The 17,392-nt window shown below is 37.7% G+C and overlaps 1 protein-coding gene across 1 annotated transcript in view; it reads left to right on the forward strand.

Moving 5' to 3' along the window:
• The window catches only part of LOC135156797 (uncharacterized), an 87,330-nt gene extending 70,936 nt beyond the window's left edge, over positions 1-16,394 (forward strand). Inside the window, exons 33-39 of the mRNA XM_064110281.1 lie at positions 1,704-1,808; positions 3,565-3,675; positions 4,076-4,273; positions 5,420-5,603; positions 8,873-9,153; positions 12,264-12,400; positions 14,165-16,394. Of these exons, the coding sequence (XP_063966351.1) occupies positions 1,704-1,808; positions 3,565-3,675; positions 4,076-4,273; positions 5,420-5,603; positions 8,873-9,153; positions 12,264-12,400; positions 14,165-14,326 (1,178 nt within the window). The 3' untranslated portion in view covers positions 14,327-16,394. The remainder of the gene's footprint in view (positions 1-1,703; positions 1,809-3,564; positions 3,676-4,075; positions 4,274-5,419; positions 5,604-8,872; positions 9,154-12,263; positions 12,401-14,164) is intronic.
• Positions 16,395-17,392: the final 998 nt, after the last annotated feature.

The following is a 17,392-nucleotide window of genomic DNA, read 5'->3' on the forward strand; positions in this document are numbered from 1 at the left end:
GGTAGCTTAACTTAGCCATGGTGATAAAGGAGCACTTTGAGTACATTACATAACAAGGTGGATAATAATAATGATAATAATGCAGTTCTTCTATAGCACATTTCAGACCTGACAGGAACATAAGGAATTACTTAGAATAACACTTAAACAACATCAACATTAATCAGTTACATATGGCATACAAGTATTGGAAAAGGTCTATTTGAATGCTTCATTAAAGAGAAATGTTTTAAGGATATATGTGCACAATATGAATACATGTACTGTACCATATATTCATATAATTAATTGGAATAATCATTGGGTGGATGTGAGATTATGATCATGATCATAATCATAATTAATCATTTGTATTGATCATATGTATGCTTCCATGTACAGTGATGTCTGTGGGCATAACTGAACAGGACATCTAATTCCATTACCTATGCATCTCTTTACTATTTCTTTGTGTAATACTTTTACATCTAGGATGTTAATTGATATTTTACTTTCATATCGTCGGTGTTTATCCAAATCATCATATCAGTCAATTTAGGTTTCACAAAAATCAATTTTGAGATTTTTGCAGAAATTGAAAGTTAAAGTCCTTTTCTATATAATACTTACAAAAATCAATTTTGAGATTTTTGCAGAAATTGAAAGTTAAAGTCCTTTTCTATATAATACTTAAATTTCTAGGCTTTGATTTTGCCATACACGATGCCATACAATTGTTGATGAAATGTGCAATTCCCATTAGAAATGTGTACTGTAGCAAAGCAAACAACAACTGCATGCACTTATGCAAATGCGCGGTCAGTCGAACCTTTGTGTCGGCACTTCATTGACTTTGCACAGGAAATAACGATACATGTACGTTTTGACTGATCGCACGCATTGAAATCACGGTCAGGGTTGTTGTATAGCCTATGGCATTTTAGGGAAAACCTAAACCACCCAAACCTAAATTACAAGCAAGTAGCTCTTTTGCAATATTTGTTCTGATTCTTGGTTTTGTGTAAAGATGAAGATACCAATGTCAAGCAATCGTCTTGGTCTTTTAAAGCACAAATTTTTCTAGCAATGATTATGTTGTAAGGTTGGGAAACAAAGTGTGGAAATTAGATTAAACTTCGGTAAAGGATATAATCTGTTGTCTCACGTTGCGGCAAACTGAAATTGCGACGTTTTGACTGCACCTGCTAGTCTTTGTCAGACAATGAAGTGGACAATCGCTGCATGCGCCTTTTATACAGTATTAAAGCTGCGTGCATTGGTACCGGAACCGCCACGCTATGATTGGGGCACCAATGGCACGCAGCTTACGGTATAAAAGGCGCACGCCGCGATTGTCCACTTAATTGCCTGACGAAGACGAGAAACGTCGCAATTTCAGTTTGCCGCATCGTGAGACAACAAATTATTTCCTTTACCGATTCTATACTACCACAATGATCAACATCTTCTGTACTAGAGTCAATTTTCTCTAAAATTTTATTCAATGCTTTCTATGAATTTTATGGATTATTTATGGGGAAAATGAAGAACCTTGTGGAAGGAGAAAAATTACTGACAGATATAAGATTTTTTTTTAAAGGAGTATCGAAGGAATGGTGATTAATTCATTGACGTATAAAATGCTTTGAAAACTCAACCTCAAGTGTACCCATTCCTCTGGATTTATAAATTTTTTGTCATTATTGGTGTTTCTTTTTTAACAGTTTGTACTGCGGAACAGTTTGACTGTGGAGAAAGGTGTATTTCAGTGAATAATGTTTGTGATGGAGACATAAACTGTGCCAATGGTGCTGATGAAAAAGATTGCAGTAAGTCCTTCATAAGGTCAAAATGAATCTTATTTTGATCCTTGAATTGGCAACATTCTATAATTTCTCTATTCATTTTCATACTTTGGGTAAATACTTGGACATCTGTCGTTTACATGGACTCCTATCATTCCCAAACTTTTTCACAGTTATGATCTTGATTTGTTGTGCTTATATGTTTTTGATTTATTTTTCTTGTACAAATGTATATAATAATAATGATAATAATAATATACAGTTCTTGTATAGCGCATATCACAATTATATATATATATATATTTTTTTAGCTGTTATAATATCATTAATGTACATACTTTCATGGGTTCCTTTATGGAAACAAAAAAGGGAATTTAATTTTAGTTAATAAATTCACCATGGATACGAATCACAATTTATATTGATAAAAGCATATCCATGATGGTACCGTCCTTTATTATGGTTTATGATACTGGGTTGTTTTGGAGCCTTATTGATCGATAGATAGACCGGAGGAAGGGGGAGTGTGGGCTCACAGACCCCCCCCCCCCCCCCCGGTCTTGGCTTTTGATCATGTGATCAGGATCAAAATTAACATGCACATCACCTTGTCATAATATGCAAAATGGTGAATTGGTTTGTTCAAAAGTTATTTGAATGTATTTTTTGACCAGTATGCCTGGAATGAGAATTTGACTTTTTGTTGGTAATTAAAGCCCCTGATCTGCTAAATTTTGTTAAGAAATTTACTGATGGATAGTTCTAATGAAACCCACATTTTGAAGAAAAAAAATTGGTATTAATGTCTTTTTATTTGTATTTCGTTTCCAAAATGTCTCTCTACATTTTCAATTTATTTTCTTAAATAGAAATTTTTAGTAACACTATTTCGATTAGAAGAACAAGATACTAATCATTTTATATGGATAAGAGTAAGAAAAAAAAATTTTCAAAATAGGATAAGAAGTAGTGAAAATATTGATACGTTTATGAATTTTGACTAAAAACATTCGCATTTGATTCGTATTAGATTCGCATTAGATTTTGCATTAGATTTGTACATGAAATCCTATTTTTAACCAATATTTGTACTTAAGACATGAACTTATATTTTGCGAAACTTTGGAGCCGTTTACCAGTACATTGGCATCACAAATTTGGTCTCACAAGACATGTGAAACTTAAAGGAAAGGGGTTCATGAGAAGTGGCAAACGGTAAGCATAAATCAGATTCATTGCCAAAAAATATGGGGGGGTGAAGAGCCTCCCCCTAGTCTGAACTGGGTTAAGGGAGTATCTCTTAGAATCTGTGAAAGAGCCATGGTGGACTGGTTCAGACTCTCGCCTTGAAAACAGTGTCGTGCGTTCGAATCCCACCGCAGTCTAGCGTCCTTTGGCAAGGCTTTAATCCACACTTTGCCACTCTCGGCCCAGGTGCTAAATGGGTACCCGGTAGGATGCGAAAGCCTATGTAGTATGCCTAGCGATTGAGTCTTTGAACTCTTGCTTGGAATGCTCCCTGGGGAGTGGAGAAGGTGCATACATTGTATGCGGGCATGCAAGGATCCGATGATCAGGGTAATAATATGGTGTAAAGCGCTTTGGGCCATTATGGGAAAGGCGCTACATAAAAATAGCTATTGTTATTATTACCAAGCAGTGTATGTTTCGTGACTGGTTGGAAGGGGGGGGCAGCCTCCATGAAATCAAACAGGCGGGAACTAGAATTACCATTACACATGTTGAAAACTAATTATCTGTCCTCTTTTTCTTATTGTAGAATCTATGAGCTATGAGTTCTTATGTGATAATGACCAACCCGTGGCATACTGGAAGCGTTGCAATGGTGAGGTGGATTGTGATGATGGATCAGATGAACTCAAATGCAGATGTAATTTTTTTTTATTCTTCTTTCTGTTCATGTGCCTTCCCTTAAATACTGTGTCCTGTATGTAAGTGATAGAGTCAAGGATATTACCTATTCACTGTTTCTTTGTGCAATTCATTTTATGAAGCAAAACGATTTCTTATATTTTATGCATTGATGATCGATCAGGATCTCCCCCAAATCATCATAAATCATAATGATTTATCTTTTAAATGAGAAATGGAAACTCAGTTCCACATTACTGGAGTTTTTTTTTCACATTTTTCATATTTGTGCTACATGTACATCAATGATATCTGAATAGTAACTTTTGTTTTTTCCTGCAATGGACAGGACTTTGGTAAAGTTCCCCCTGTCACCTAACCGACTGTATTTCATTTTGGAAACTTGTCTCTTTTTCTAGTGTGTGAAGGGAATTACTTCCAATGCCGGGACTTTTCAAGATGCTTAGCAATGTCCTCTGTGTGTGACAATGTGAATGACTGTAGGGATATGAGCGATGAGTTTAGTTGTCCTTGGTCTCCAACTGCACCAACAGCGCCACCTGTCGTTCTGCCACCTGAGACACCATTACAGACAAGTGAAACACCGGCACTCAAATGTGAGTACACTTAACACCTCAATCCCAGTAACACCCTCATGAGAGTACATGTAACTCCTAAATCCCAGTAACACCCTCATGTGAGTACACGTACATGTAACACCTTGATCCGAGTAACACCCTCATGTGAGTACATGTAACACCTCAATCCCAGTAACGCCCTCATGATAGTACATGTAACACCTCAATCCCAGTAACACCCTCATGTGAGTATACGTAACACCTTGATCCGAGTAACACCCTCATGTGAGTACATGTAACACCTGAATCCCAGTAACAACCTCATGTGAGTACATGTAACACCTTGAACCCAGTAACACCCTCATGTGAGTACATGTATCACCTCAATCCCAGTAACACCCTCATGTGAGTACATGTAACACCTTGATCCCAGTAACACCCTCATGTGAGTACATGTATCACCTCAATCCCAGTAACACCCTCATGTGAGTACATGTAACACCTTGATCCCAGTAACACCCTCATGAGAGTACATGTATCACCTCAATCCCAGTAACACCCTCATGTGAGTACATGTAACACCTTGATCCGAGTAACACCCTCATGTGAGTACATGTATCACCTCAATCCCAGTAACACCCTCATGTGAGTACACGTAACACCTTTATCCGAGTAACACCCTCATGTGAGTACACGTAACACCCTCATGTGAGTACACGTAACACCTTGATCCGAGTAACACCCTCATGTGAGTATACATGTAACACATTGATCCCAATAACACCCTCATATGAGCAGTGGCGTATCAAAGATAAAAGACAGAGCTGCCAAGTAGCACATAATTTCAGTATTTACTGAAAAATGTGAAGAATACCGATGGTTTCATGCAAAGTACTGATTTCTAAAGTTTCAGTTTTATGTGGTATTTCTTTGAAAATACTGATTTCCTCACCCAATACTGATTTTCAGCTTCATAAAGCTAAATTGTTCTTGTTGGCAGTTCTCAAATGGCACCCGAGGCAAGTGCGAAAAATTGTGCCCCGTTGATTCAAAGTGTATTATACACACCCTCACATACACAACCTTTGTACAGAGTAGTTGCCATAATTGCAAAGTTTGCATAGTTGTAAAAATTATTAAACAAGCCCCATGTTATGTCTTTCATCATATAACATATCTATACAGTTACTCCGTACAAGGATTGCGGGTTGCGTCCAGCTCTTGATGTCCATCGGGTCACTCATGGTGAAGACGTGACGGGGCTTGGGGTATGGCCGTGGCAGGTTGCCCTCTACAGGTCAAATGATGATTTTGCCTGTGGAGGATCTATTTTAACGCCCTCATGGATCCTCACTGCAGCACACTGTGTGTAAGTAGAATATCCATACATGCTGACAATGTTAATTTTGATATAAAAATATCAAAACATCTAGCTCGGTTCTTACGGCTCGGCTCTTCGATGGAATAAAATAGCTTGTCTTTAAGTGCTCGTAAGGTGCATGCATAAATTTGTATATACCCCACGAAAGTATTCTAATGTTTATGGAGTTATACTTGAATCAGCTGGTATCGTAGACCAATGTAAGAAACAGAGAAACTAGCTATTTGCTTCTTGGTCCCTAGTCCTCTAGGTAAACTCTTATAAACTAAAAATCCATTTAGGAGGATGATGTTAAAACTGGCGTACCGATTGCTAATTTACACCAATCTACCCCTCTTTGGTCTTGAAAAGAAACCACAACCTCTGCATTGCATATTTTGAGCGAAGTTTGCAAGTACATGTATAGGCCTACTATGAATTCGATTTAAGCCTTAACTTAAGCGAATTTTTTATTGTTATAATTATATTACCTAAAAGTTGTTCTCTACATTTTTCCTGTCCCTGGTCAGCCCAGTCCGTCCTCACTATCGGCATGATCGGTACAGAGAGCTCTAAAAGTCGCATTGCGTAAAAATCACAATTCACCGATAAAAGTGTATAGTTTAATTGACATTTACCGACAAAGATGGTGGAACTAAAAAACCGAATCAGTTGGAACAGCCCCGTGTGCCCTACAGTTTATCATTTTTTCCGACAGTCTTCAGTCAAGTTTTTGTTTTCCCTTTCTCTTAATAAACTCTTTCTTCTTTTTCCCCTTAATTCTCTTTCTTTTTTCCTCTTCTTTTTTCTTTCCCTTTTTTCGCTTCCTTTTTTTCCTTTTTTTTTTGCTTGTGACTCGTCAGGGGGGGCGGGGCAGTCTGACCCCTGCCCCCCCCCCCCCCTTTAGGTACGCTATTGGCGGGATGAGTGTGTGCGTTTCTATGAAAAATATGGTTAGGATATTTTTTTTGAAAATCTTGAAATTTGCAACAGCCTACTTCGGATGCGGCGTCACTGTATTTGGGTTCATCAGTCTAATTGTTGTAACATTTTTTGGTTTCACCTCGGTTGTGTAGATTTCTTCAAAGACTATGGTATGATGATGATGAAGTGAGAGAGGGGATGGGGTGTCCGATTTCGTAGTATTATGACAAGCATTTTTGCAAACTATTCCCAGTCTAATAATACTCTGGCAGAAGCTGAAATGTTATCTTAAAAATTGATATTAAAAAAGGAATCTATGAATGAATAGTTGAATGAATGAAAAAATAAAAAAAATGAACAATTATAATTATTAATTGATTACACCCGCTTAGCAAAAAAAAAAAAACAAACAAACAAACGCCACCCCCCCCCCCACCAAAAAAAGCGGGGAAACTTGAGCATGAATGAAAAGGTATAGGAGAACGTAAGACGAGCGAGAGCAGACAAGGAATAGTTCAAGGGATTTTCAGAGCTTCTCCCTCCATGCATGATCCCCCCCGGGAACCCGTTTTGCGCGCTCAGTAAGTGTTTCACACGCTTTGCGTGCTGACTACCGCCCCTTGAATTAAATCCTAGCTTCGCCACTAATTTTAGACTTAGTTTACAGGAAATTTTTGGCTTTGTCCCTCCCCATTTCAGGCAGAAAACGTAAGAAGAGCGGATGCAGACAACGAACGATTCAAAGAAATGTCGGAGTTTCCGCAATTCGAAATTTTTCTCCCCCCTCCCCCTCCGTTAAACAGGCAGAGAACGTAAGAAGAGCAGGAGCGGGCAAGGAACAATTTGAAGAAAACATTGGAGCTTCGATCGCGCGGGAGGGGGGAAACTCCCCTTAAAATATGGATCGCCTTTTGTGCGCTCATTATTAAGTGTTTCTCACACTTCGCGTGATCACCACCGCCCCTTAACATGAAATCCTAGCCAAGCCACTAATTCTCGACTTAGTTACCGGAAATTTTTTTGCTCTGCCCCCCCCCCCCTCCGATAACAGGCAGAGGACGTATTAAGATGAGCGAGAGCAGATAAGAAACAATTCAAAGGAACGTCGGAACTTCCGCGCTTCTCGCGGGAGGGGGGGTAGGTACACTCCCCTCACTGCACCCCCAACCGGAACGCGCTTCCCGTGCTCACTTCTGCCACCTAAACTGAAATCCTGGTTATGCCACTAATTCTAGACGTAATTATTGGGAAATATTTGACTCTGTCCCCCCCCCCTCTGATATCAGGCACCTATTACGCCTCTGCAACGAGGCGCCTTAAACCACTCGACCGTGGCAACCGATGAAGGGAAAAAAGTTGGTCTCGCGGGCCTTCGGTCTCGCGGACACTCGGTCTCGCGGGCTGTCACCGTCTCAACGCTCAGGCTTGCATGCGGAGGTGAAAACTCACATAAGAGGGATTAACCTGGCAATGCAAGGTTCATATAGCTTTGAAATGAAATATCATGGATCCCCTAACAAGATTTTTGAAACTGGGGTACAAAACCACAGTTCAGGGCCCCATCTTACAAAGAGGTACGATTGATCCAATTGGTCATAACTCTATTGAAGTCCATCAACGTCATAATTTTTTCGACAGGAAATGTGCACAATGTCCTTTGAAAACAATGAGAAGCACAGTGGATTTCAAAGAAAACAATATATGTATGAATATATCGACACTGCTGGCCGTCCATAGTTGCGATTTATCTTTGTAAGATGGGGCCCTGATCTGAGCAACAGTCGTCTCCCAAATGAGGGTTTGATGTAATGAAATCTTTTATCATAACAAGTTTTATGAAATGGACCCCTGGGGCCCATAACACGAAGCTAAGCAATGGGCGTAGGACAATTTTCTATCGCAATTAATTTCAAGCGTACAATTAATCGCTAACCTTTCTGTTGAATTTTTTAAAAAGTACATTTGATCAGAATCATATATACATGTAAGAGTCTGTGAACAAAAAATAGCATTTTAGGGGCCTTATTTAGTTAATTAGAGCAAACTTTTGATATTAGGAATGAATTAACAGAATTGGAGATGAGATTTTACAAAGAATTTGCTTCTCCTATTTTGTAGATTATGCCATGTGCAATGCATGTGCCGATTTTTGTCGCGATCAACGGCCAAGATCATAAGGGAGGGGGGGGGCTAAATCAGTCCCCAACACTTTTTAGGGTTAAGCGACAATACTAATGAAATAAATAGGCGATGGATTTTCAGATCTGTTGTAGTTACACTGTAATCTTTCATTTTAAAGAAGAAGAAAAGTTTTCAGTAACATTCTTTATGTATTTTTTTTTCAATTTCCACAGGAGTACAAGTCGTTTTGCCTCGCACTCTATCAAGGCGGGTTCCTTGGCCTACCCCAAATTTGAGGAGGGTGGCCAAATTCGAGACGTGGAGAGGGTTTTCAGGCATGAACGTTATAATCGATTCCTGTTGTCTAATGATATCGCTCTCCTCAAGCTCGTTACTCCTCTGAACATCACCAATGAGGTGCAGCCTATCTGTCTTCCACCAGCAGATGAATCTATACCAAAGGCGGGAGATTATGTTACGGTCACAGGATGGGGCAGCTTCTTCAAGAGAAATGGTATGTGGTTTTTTATAATATTTTTTTTGTAATATTTGTATGATTACTTTATATGTACCTTGTTGTCAGGCCCGCATCTTCTGCATGGCGATTCCCACAAGCGACCTACCATTACTGATTCTCAAAATTCATCATAGAAAAAATGATGAACATGTAGAATGTAGGAAAGTTGGGAGTGCCTTCATAATGGGATTTCTGCTACTGATGGGCCCCATCTTACTCCATGGAAGGTGTCGAAAAATTTCTGTAGAAATTTGCAAAATGTCCATTGTTTACAAAGAACACACCAAATTGTCAAGAAATCAATGAATGTATGGATATACATTCATATCTAGAAGCTTTTTTGAACAAACATGCATTTTATATGTTGACTTTGCTGGCTTTTCATAGTTGAGATTGATCAGATCAATCGCAACTCTTTGTAAGACGGGGCCGCCCTGCATGAGCAAAGAGCAACGGAAACATAAGAAACGGGCCTGTTGCGAAAAGAGTTGCGTTTAAACGCAAGTCCCGAATAAGGGTGCTTCATTGGCTGAATATCAAGTTGCGCAAGATTTTTTTAGTTGCGTTTGATTGCAACTCTTTCTGCAACAGGCCCTAGATAATGAAAGAAAAACTTTGATATTTTCAGCTTCCGATAATTTAAAGGGGGACTGAACTGTACTGTGTGGTCTCTCATTGACTGTGTGTTATAAATACATAGTCTTAAAATATACGTTTTCAGATATCTACTAATACTACAGAGAATGAGTTGACCTATAATTGTATTTGTATAGAGAAACTAAAATGTTTTGAGAGGAAAAGTAATTGTATTTAGTAGTTAATTAGCATGTTATCATTCAAGTGGGTCTATATTACTAGACCACACTGGCATTATGGGTCAGGAAACTGGCCAGGTATGAGTAGTTGAGGACTCGAGATGGCGCTATTGGTTCGTATCTGCTTTAAGCAAAGTGGTAGACCATGGGTAAAGTTAAACCAAAATTCAAAATACAGGGTTATCCCTGTTTCATGAGAGCTTTCCTGCATCCCCATTATTTTGTATATAATGAAATCTGGGCCCCATCTTACAAAGAGTTGCGAATGATCCGATCAATCGCAACTATGGCAAGCCAGCAAAGTCTATATATAAAATGCATGTTTGTTCCAAAAAATTTCTAGATATGAACGTATATCCCTAAATTCATTGATTTCTTGACAATTCTGTGTGTTCTCCTTTGTTTACAAAGGACATTTTGCAAATTTCCTGTATAAAAATCATGACACTGATGGATTTCCATAGAGTTACGATGGATTGGATCAATTGTAACTATTTGTGAGACGGGGCCCGGAGAATGAAAATTAGCTGCTTGCAGGATTCCGGCAGGAAAGACGGGGCTTTGAATTTTGACAAAATGACTATTTATGTCATTCTACTAATATTAGCTTGAATTTTAATACACCCTGTAGCTTGAATTTTGACAAAATGACTAAGTATGTTTATGTCATTCTACTAATATTAGCTTTAGTCTGGCTTGTGTGCAATTTACAAAATTAATATAAACTGGGTTCCATAAGAAATTTATCAGACTTCAGAAGGGCACTGCACATTTCCACTTAGTGAAAATGAACAATATTTTTACACATTCTAGCTTATAAATAATCTTTTCTAAGCACATGTCAATGATTAAGAGATTGGTTCCATCACAGAGAGGCTATAGCGTCTCACATCAATTGGTTTCAAAATAGAAAGTCACAAAATGGCAAAAGAAAGACCAATCTGGAATTGGGATCGGATTGGAAACAAAATTCCCAGTTTATCACACATGTCCTTCACAGGAATGTTTAAGCATGGAGCTCTATGGTTTAAGCGATTGACTTGATCACAAAAAAGCTACAGGAAGTTGAAATCAAAAGTTTTAATGACTGGAACCATAGCTCCATGCTGGAACAATCCAACACCCACACACAGATTCTACAGCCCGGGTGTCTCGGAAAGCGGGGGATAATCTAAACACAATGTTTTCCATGTGTGCCTGAGTGAGATACACACAGACACATACCGTGTTCAGATTATCCCCCACTTACCTGGACATCCCCAGGGGGGTTTGTGTGTTGCTGTGTGATTGTTCCAGTTATGTTGATGTTAATTTCATGTAACTTCTTTGTGCTTGAGCCAATTATTAAAACATGGCCTTGTAGGACATGTGGAATAAACTGGCATCTCATTTTCATTGGTCTTTCTTTTGCCATTTTGTGATTTTGGATTCTGAAACCAATTGATGGGAGGGGCTATAGCCTCTCTAAGACTGAACCAATCTCTTGATTATTGAAATGTGCTTAGAAAAGATTTTTGAAGCTCGCATGTGTAAAAGTATTGCTCATTTTGACTAAGTGGAATTTGTGCAGTAACCTTTTTTGATAAGTTTCTTTTGGAACCCAGTTTATAAAATTTGCATAGTACTTTGGTTGACACAGATGTATAAATACATTTTGCATTATTTGGCTCGGATTCCATGACTTCACAATGTATATTAGTGAGAATTTTGCCTACATTAGGCTTGATAAAGCAGAATACTTAAAGGCAATAAAGGGTTTAAGCAGTTCGCTTAGCCAGGCAAAATGCCAAGTTAAGTGCTTTCTCCATCAATGTTTTCAAATGAATACCAACCCTAGTGGGTGTTTCACAAGAAGAGTCACACTTAATTCTTTGCATGAGGCATATAACTTATCTCTTCATTGGTCAGATCTTGCACACAGGATGCGCATTAACCCATTGCCTACTGGAACCGGGCGATTCCTGTACAAAGCCTATGGGAAATAAAGAAATCAGTAGTCATCAGGTTAACATTAGGTGTTGGCCGGTGTTTAAACATGGCTATAAGTCACACTTACCTCTTGTGAATAACCAAAAAAAACTATTACAAAATTGGGTATTTGTATAAAAAAGTTCAACATTTTGGTTTGCTCGCTTTGCTGACTTGCAGCTTTTATAGATTTTGCCCAATATGCCATTTCTGGCCCCTCAAATTTGTTGGCTCATGCTGCTGCTGGTGACAGAATCATGCATTTCTAACTCGAGTAAATTTTGATTTCGGATAAAGATTTTGTGGATTTCAATCATGAATTAGGTCGGAAACCTGATCTGCTTCAAAAGGCCAGGCACCCTGTCACACCAAACAACTTCTGTGGTCATTATGCTCCCCTGAATGTTCAACAATCCATGTTTTGTGGCATGTATCCAAACGGCCTTCAATCAACCTGTACTGTGAGTATAAACACGTCACCATAATAATAATAATAATAATAATAATAACGGTATATTTACCCAGGGTAGCCACTTCAGTTCCGAAAACTGTTCTCACAGCAGGCCCTGCTATTATTATTACCCCCGGCTAAGCTAGGCTACCTATTCAGGTGCACACAGCTTTTTGAGAAATTACTTCCTGCTGGTACCCATTTACCTCACCTGGGTCAAGTGCAGTACACTGGATGAATGCCTTGGTGAAGGAAATTACGCCATGGCTGGGATTTGAACCCACGACCCTCTGTTTCAAAGTCCGGAGACGAGACCATTTAGGTTCATGAAATTGTGCTGGGCGATATTTCAATATCATTGAAAAAAAATATTGTTATGAAAATGATTATGTTGATATATCACGATAACATGATAGGACCAAAAACATTGTCGATAATGAAAAGTTAATCACTATTTATTGACCATAATGCTACTTTGCATTGCTTTAAACCGACTTAGAACTTCATACAATGTACCCACTTTTCATTGATAAGCACTGATGAAATCTTTACTCACATTTCAACCTTCCCTGCTCTCATGGAATAGGAGCTCATAATGAATGAATATCATGAAGTGTTATTGGCAATATTTTGCTGGCAATAATTGACAAACATTGTAATCACATACCAACCAGCAATATTATCAACCCTTACTTTGCTGGGGTACTTTGACGGTTACACTTCGTAATTCCGAAGGTTCTTTATTCCGAAGGTTCGTGATTCCAAAACACGTAAATTGCCTATACCTCGATGTTCGTTAATCCGAAAACGTAAAAGGGTTCGTTAATCCGAATATTTGTGGCGTTATTCCGAAGGTTCGATAATCCGAAAACGAAATAAGGTTCGATGTTCCTAAGGTTCGTTTATCCGAAAACGAAATAAGGTTCGTTGTTCCGAAGATTCGTTAATCCGAAAACAAAATAAGGTTCGTTGTTCCGAAGGTTCGTTAGTCCGAAAACGAAGTAAGGTTCGTTAATCATTTCGTTTTCGGACTAACGAACCTTCGGAATTACGAACCTCATTTCGTTTTTGGATTAACGAACCTTCGGAATTACGAACCTCATTTCGTTTTCGGACTAATGAACCGTCAGAATTACGAACCTCATTTCGTTTTCGGACTAAAAAACCGTCGGAATTATGAACCTTCGGAAATACGAACCTTCGGAATAACGAACCCTTCGGAATATCCGAACCTTCGGAATAACGAAGCTTCGGAATTACGAATGTATGCAACTTTGACAGGGGTTAGCTTGGGAGCATGAGCATCTCCCATGTGCTCAGCCTCTGAACATGAGTTTGCAAAGAAAAATGAATGTCACCAGCAACATTATATCAACAAACCTGTATATCAATTCAGTGCTCCAAATTATTTCAAAATTTGTTAATATGCGAAAACCATTGCAACATTCCAGGTGATTTATGGAAGTGCCAGAAGGGCTTGATCTTTACATAGATGGAGTTTTTCGTGATTTGAATATTTTTTTATTATTTAGTGTATTTATGATTTTTTTTAAATGTATTTTGCTGTTATCTGATATCTTGGATTTATTTTTTGGGGGTGAGGATAAATTTATCAGAGACGATATTTTTGATCATACTAGAGATCATATTGGAATACTGAAAAAAAAATACCATAGTCCTTACTTTTTAGGAATAAAACCAGACCCCAGATTCCTGTTATAGAGTTAATTTTGCAGCATCATTGTCTCCAACAATGCCTCAATCTTTTTGATAGGGAGACAGCGGCGGTCCAGCCGTACAGGAGATGGACAAGCATTGGTTTCTGGTGGGCCTCACAAGTTGGGTCGAGGATTGTGGAGCACCTTATACCCCTGATGGATACACTCGCGTATCAAGCTTCATTGACTGGATTCAAGACATCATGACTGGAAATTAAAATTGTTACTAGTACTATGCAGTTCATTTCGTGATTGATTTGATTTTGATTTTTTCTTGAAGGAATTTATATTATACATTTATGTACCCAGTGATTTTATGATGCGACAGCTGAATAAGAATTTCTTATAGCAGTTCATGTATTTTGAAAGATTTTTTTTATAAATATGATTATGCTATATTGCTGTAGAATGCTTATAAATTCCTGGTTAGAAAGAGTGCCGTATTTATACCTCGGTGAGTCAAAAACAGTAGTTTTATTCATTTTTATTCAAACCACCTATGTGTATCTGGTACAAAACATAATAAAAACGGCCGTTTTTTACCCACTGTACGGCCACCATACAAGAACTATGACTGAGGTATTACACTGCTGTATTATTGATTATTGATAATTATATGTCCTGTCTTTGAGAGTGAACACATGGAGGAAAAGAATAGTTTTACTCAGAAAAAAACATTTCCAAAGAAATATGAAAGCTTGTTAAAATTGTTAATTTTCATTGCCGATGTCACTCGTTCATTTTTTCCCTCCATTGGGAAAAGTTTCCAATATCTGTCATCCCCCGCCATACCCACATTTGTTGTTGGCCAGATTGGGAAATACTGGTGGTATATACTTGTGAGTACCACTTTGATAATCTTGAAGCAAAGTGGAAATCAGTTGGAAAAGTATGAAAATACTGAAAAATATACTTCTTGAATATTTTCAGGTATTGCACAGTTGTTCCTCAAGCATTTCCTTGTACCTCGCTGTATCTTAAGTTCTTTAAAGCAGTTACAAGTCTTTCCAAGTATTTCGCACCTTGGGCGGGAGATCCAAAAAAAAATTGGAAATTTCAAACCCCATCAGCATTGCCGCGCTCAAGGTGCAAACACTGCGCCTGCCAGTTGAAGCCACTGTGCAAATCTCTTAATCAATTGATGCACCTATAATCTAATTTGTCTGCCAAGCAAGCTAGCTAGCAGCATATCCAAAAAAGTTAGATGACATTTTTCACAAGTTGTGACGTTTTTCCTTTATCATTTCTCATGTGATGTGATGAGAAATGATACTGAGGTGGAAGGGATATAAAACAAATATGCAATGACTCATTCTCAAAACATGCTAAAACTTTTCATACGCAGGAACATTAACAGTACTATTATCACACAAGCCGTTAATCCGTGGGAGAAGGTATTTGGTATTCCGTCGATAAGAATATTGTTAAACCTCAACTGTTATTGATTGTTTGTATAATATACAATAAGATAAAGTATATTCATTTAACATTGAATTAATAACAATGATAGTCATTTCTTTTGTAGCGCATAACACATTGTGAATAACGTCTCTATGCGCTTCCAAAGGACTTGGATATTATTACCCTGGCTGTAGCTCAAGCAGCTTTTACGCGCTTGGCATCTCAAGGAATAAATTCCTTATAATTATATTTGATTATGCTGCGTTGTTGTTGATTGCTTAGAAATGTTTGGTTAGAAAGTAAATCTTTTTGCTTAACTGTGCAACTGGTGTTTATTTGTAAGCTACACCAAAAGTAAAATATTTTACATATACAAAGTAATGAATAGTAAGTTTATGATTTTAATTCAATTTGAGCTGACCTGTGTTTATCTGTTTTCCTAACTGCCTCCAGACAAAAACTTTAAGGGGGGCTTATTTGGGGATACAGTGCACTTCCAGAGTGCAATACTAAAATGGCAAGCAACCAGATATTAGATTTAAAAATGGTCTTTCAAAATTAGGATTCTAAATGCAATGATGGAAAAAAGTTCGATTGTTGTAAACAAATTTAGGGATTACATCTAGCACTCCCAAGAACACAATAAGTCAGAGTTTATTTTTAATAACTTGTTCATCTTATCCCCCCGCCCCTATATAGTGGTTAAATAGGCATGTGTCATCTGCTTGAATATGTCTGTCATAGAAAAATTAGCATAAAACCGTTTTTATTTTTCTTGTTATAGTCATCAGTACTTATTTGAATTCTCATTTATGAATGCATGTAGTTTACTTGCTTGGCTTGAAATAGAAATAAATCAATAATAAATCAATTAAAATCAATCAAGTTAATTGGGTAAGTTTACCTATATTATTCAGCTTGTGACTTGTAAGAGAAAGCGAGTTAAAGAGAGTAAGATAAAGATATCTTTAATCTAAACATTTGTAGTATGCAACTATGGTGTTGATCCAATGGGCAAACTTGAAATTTGAATATGTGTGACACAAAAAACTTAGAGCTTTGATTGAGCTTTAAACGTAGAACTATAAGTGCAATAGAATACCGAAGCGATGACGTCAGTTGCCATGGTGTCATGGCGGCCTGGTTCTAAACAAATGAACCCGGAGCGTGATTCTCATAGGAGAAAAGGGCTGCCACCGGAATTTTCATCGCTTGCAACCTCAGAACGATGGTAAATATTTTGCATATATATATATATATATATATATATATATATATATATATATATATATATATATACAAATGTGTATAGCCGATCGTCAGCTGCGACTGTTAAGAACCAGCCGGTTGGTTGTCATGACAGTGACGTCACACTTCGGTACTCTGTTGCGTGGGAAATGATGTAGTCATGTTGTTTCCATTAAAAGCAAGAGATGACCAAGACATAACAAATAAGGAAACCAGGGCCCTGTTTTACAAAGAGTTATGATCGATCCAATCAATCGTAACTCTATGGAAATCCATCAGTGTCATAATTTATTCTACAAGAAATTTGAACAATATCCTTTCTAAACAAAGCACAGTGAATTTTCAAAAAAACAATGAATGCATGAATAAACATAATAGTGAGAACAATTTTTGAAAAAAACATGCATAAGAGTTGTTGACGTTACTGGCCATCCATAGTTCTAATTGATCCAATTGAAACGTTACTCTATGGGAATCCATCAGTGTCATAATATTTTCTACAGGAAATTTGCAAAATGTCCTTTGTAAACAAAGGAGTACACACCATAATGTCAAGAAATCAATGAATTTATGGATATACATTCATATCTAAAAATTCTTTTGAACAATCATGCATTTTATATGTTGATTTTGGT

The sequence above is a fragment of the Lytechinus pictus genome, chromosome 15 (assembly GCF_037042905.1).
Source record: "Lytechinus pictus isolate F3 Inbred chromosome 15, Lp3.0, whole genome shotgun sequence".
NCBI classification, from domain to species: Eukaryota; Metazoa; Echinodermata; class Echinoidea; order Temnopleuroida; family Toxopneustidae; genus Lytechinus; species Lytechinus pictus.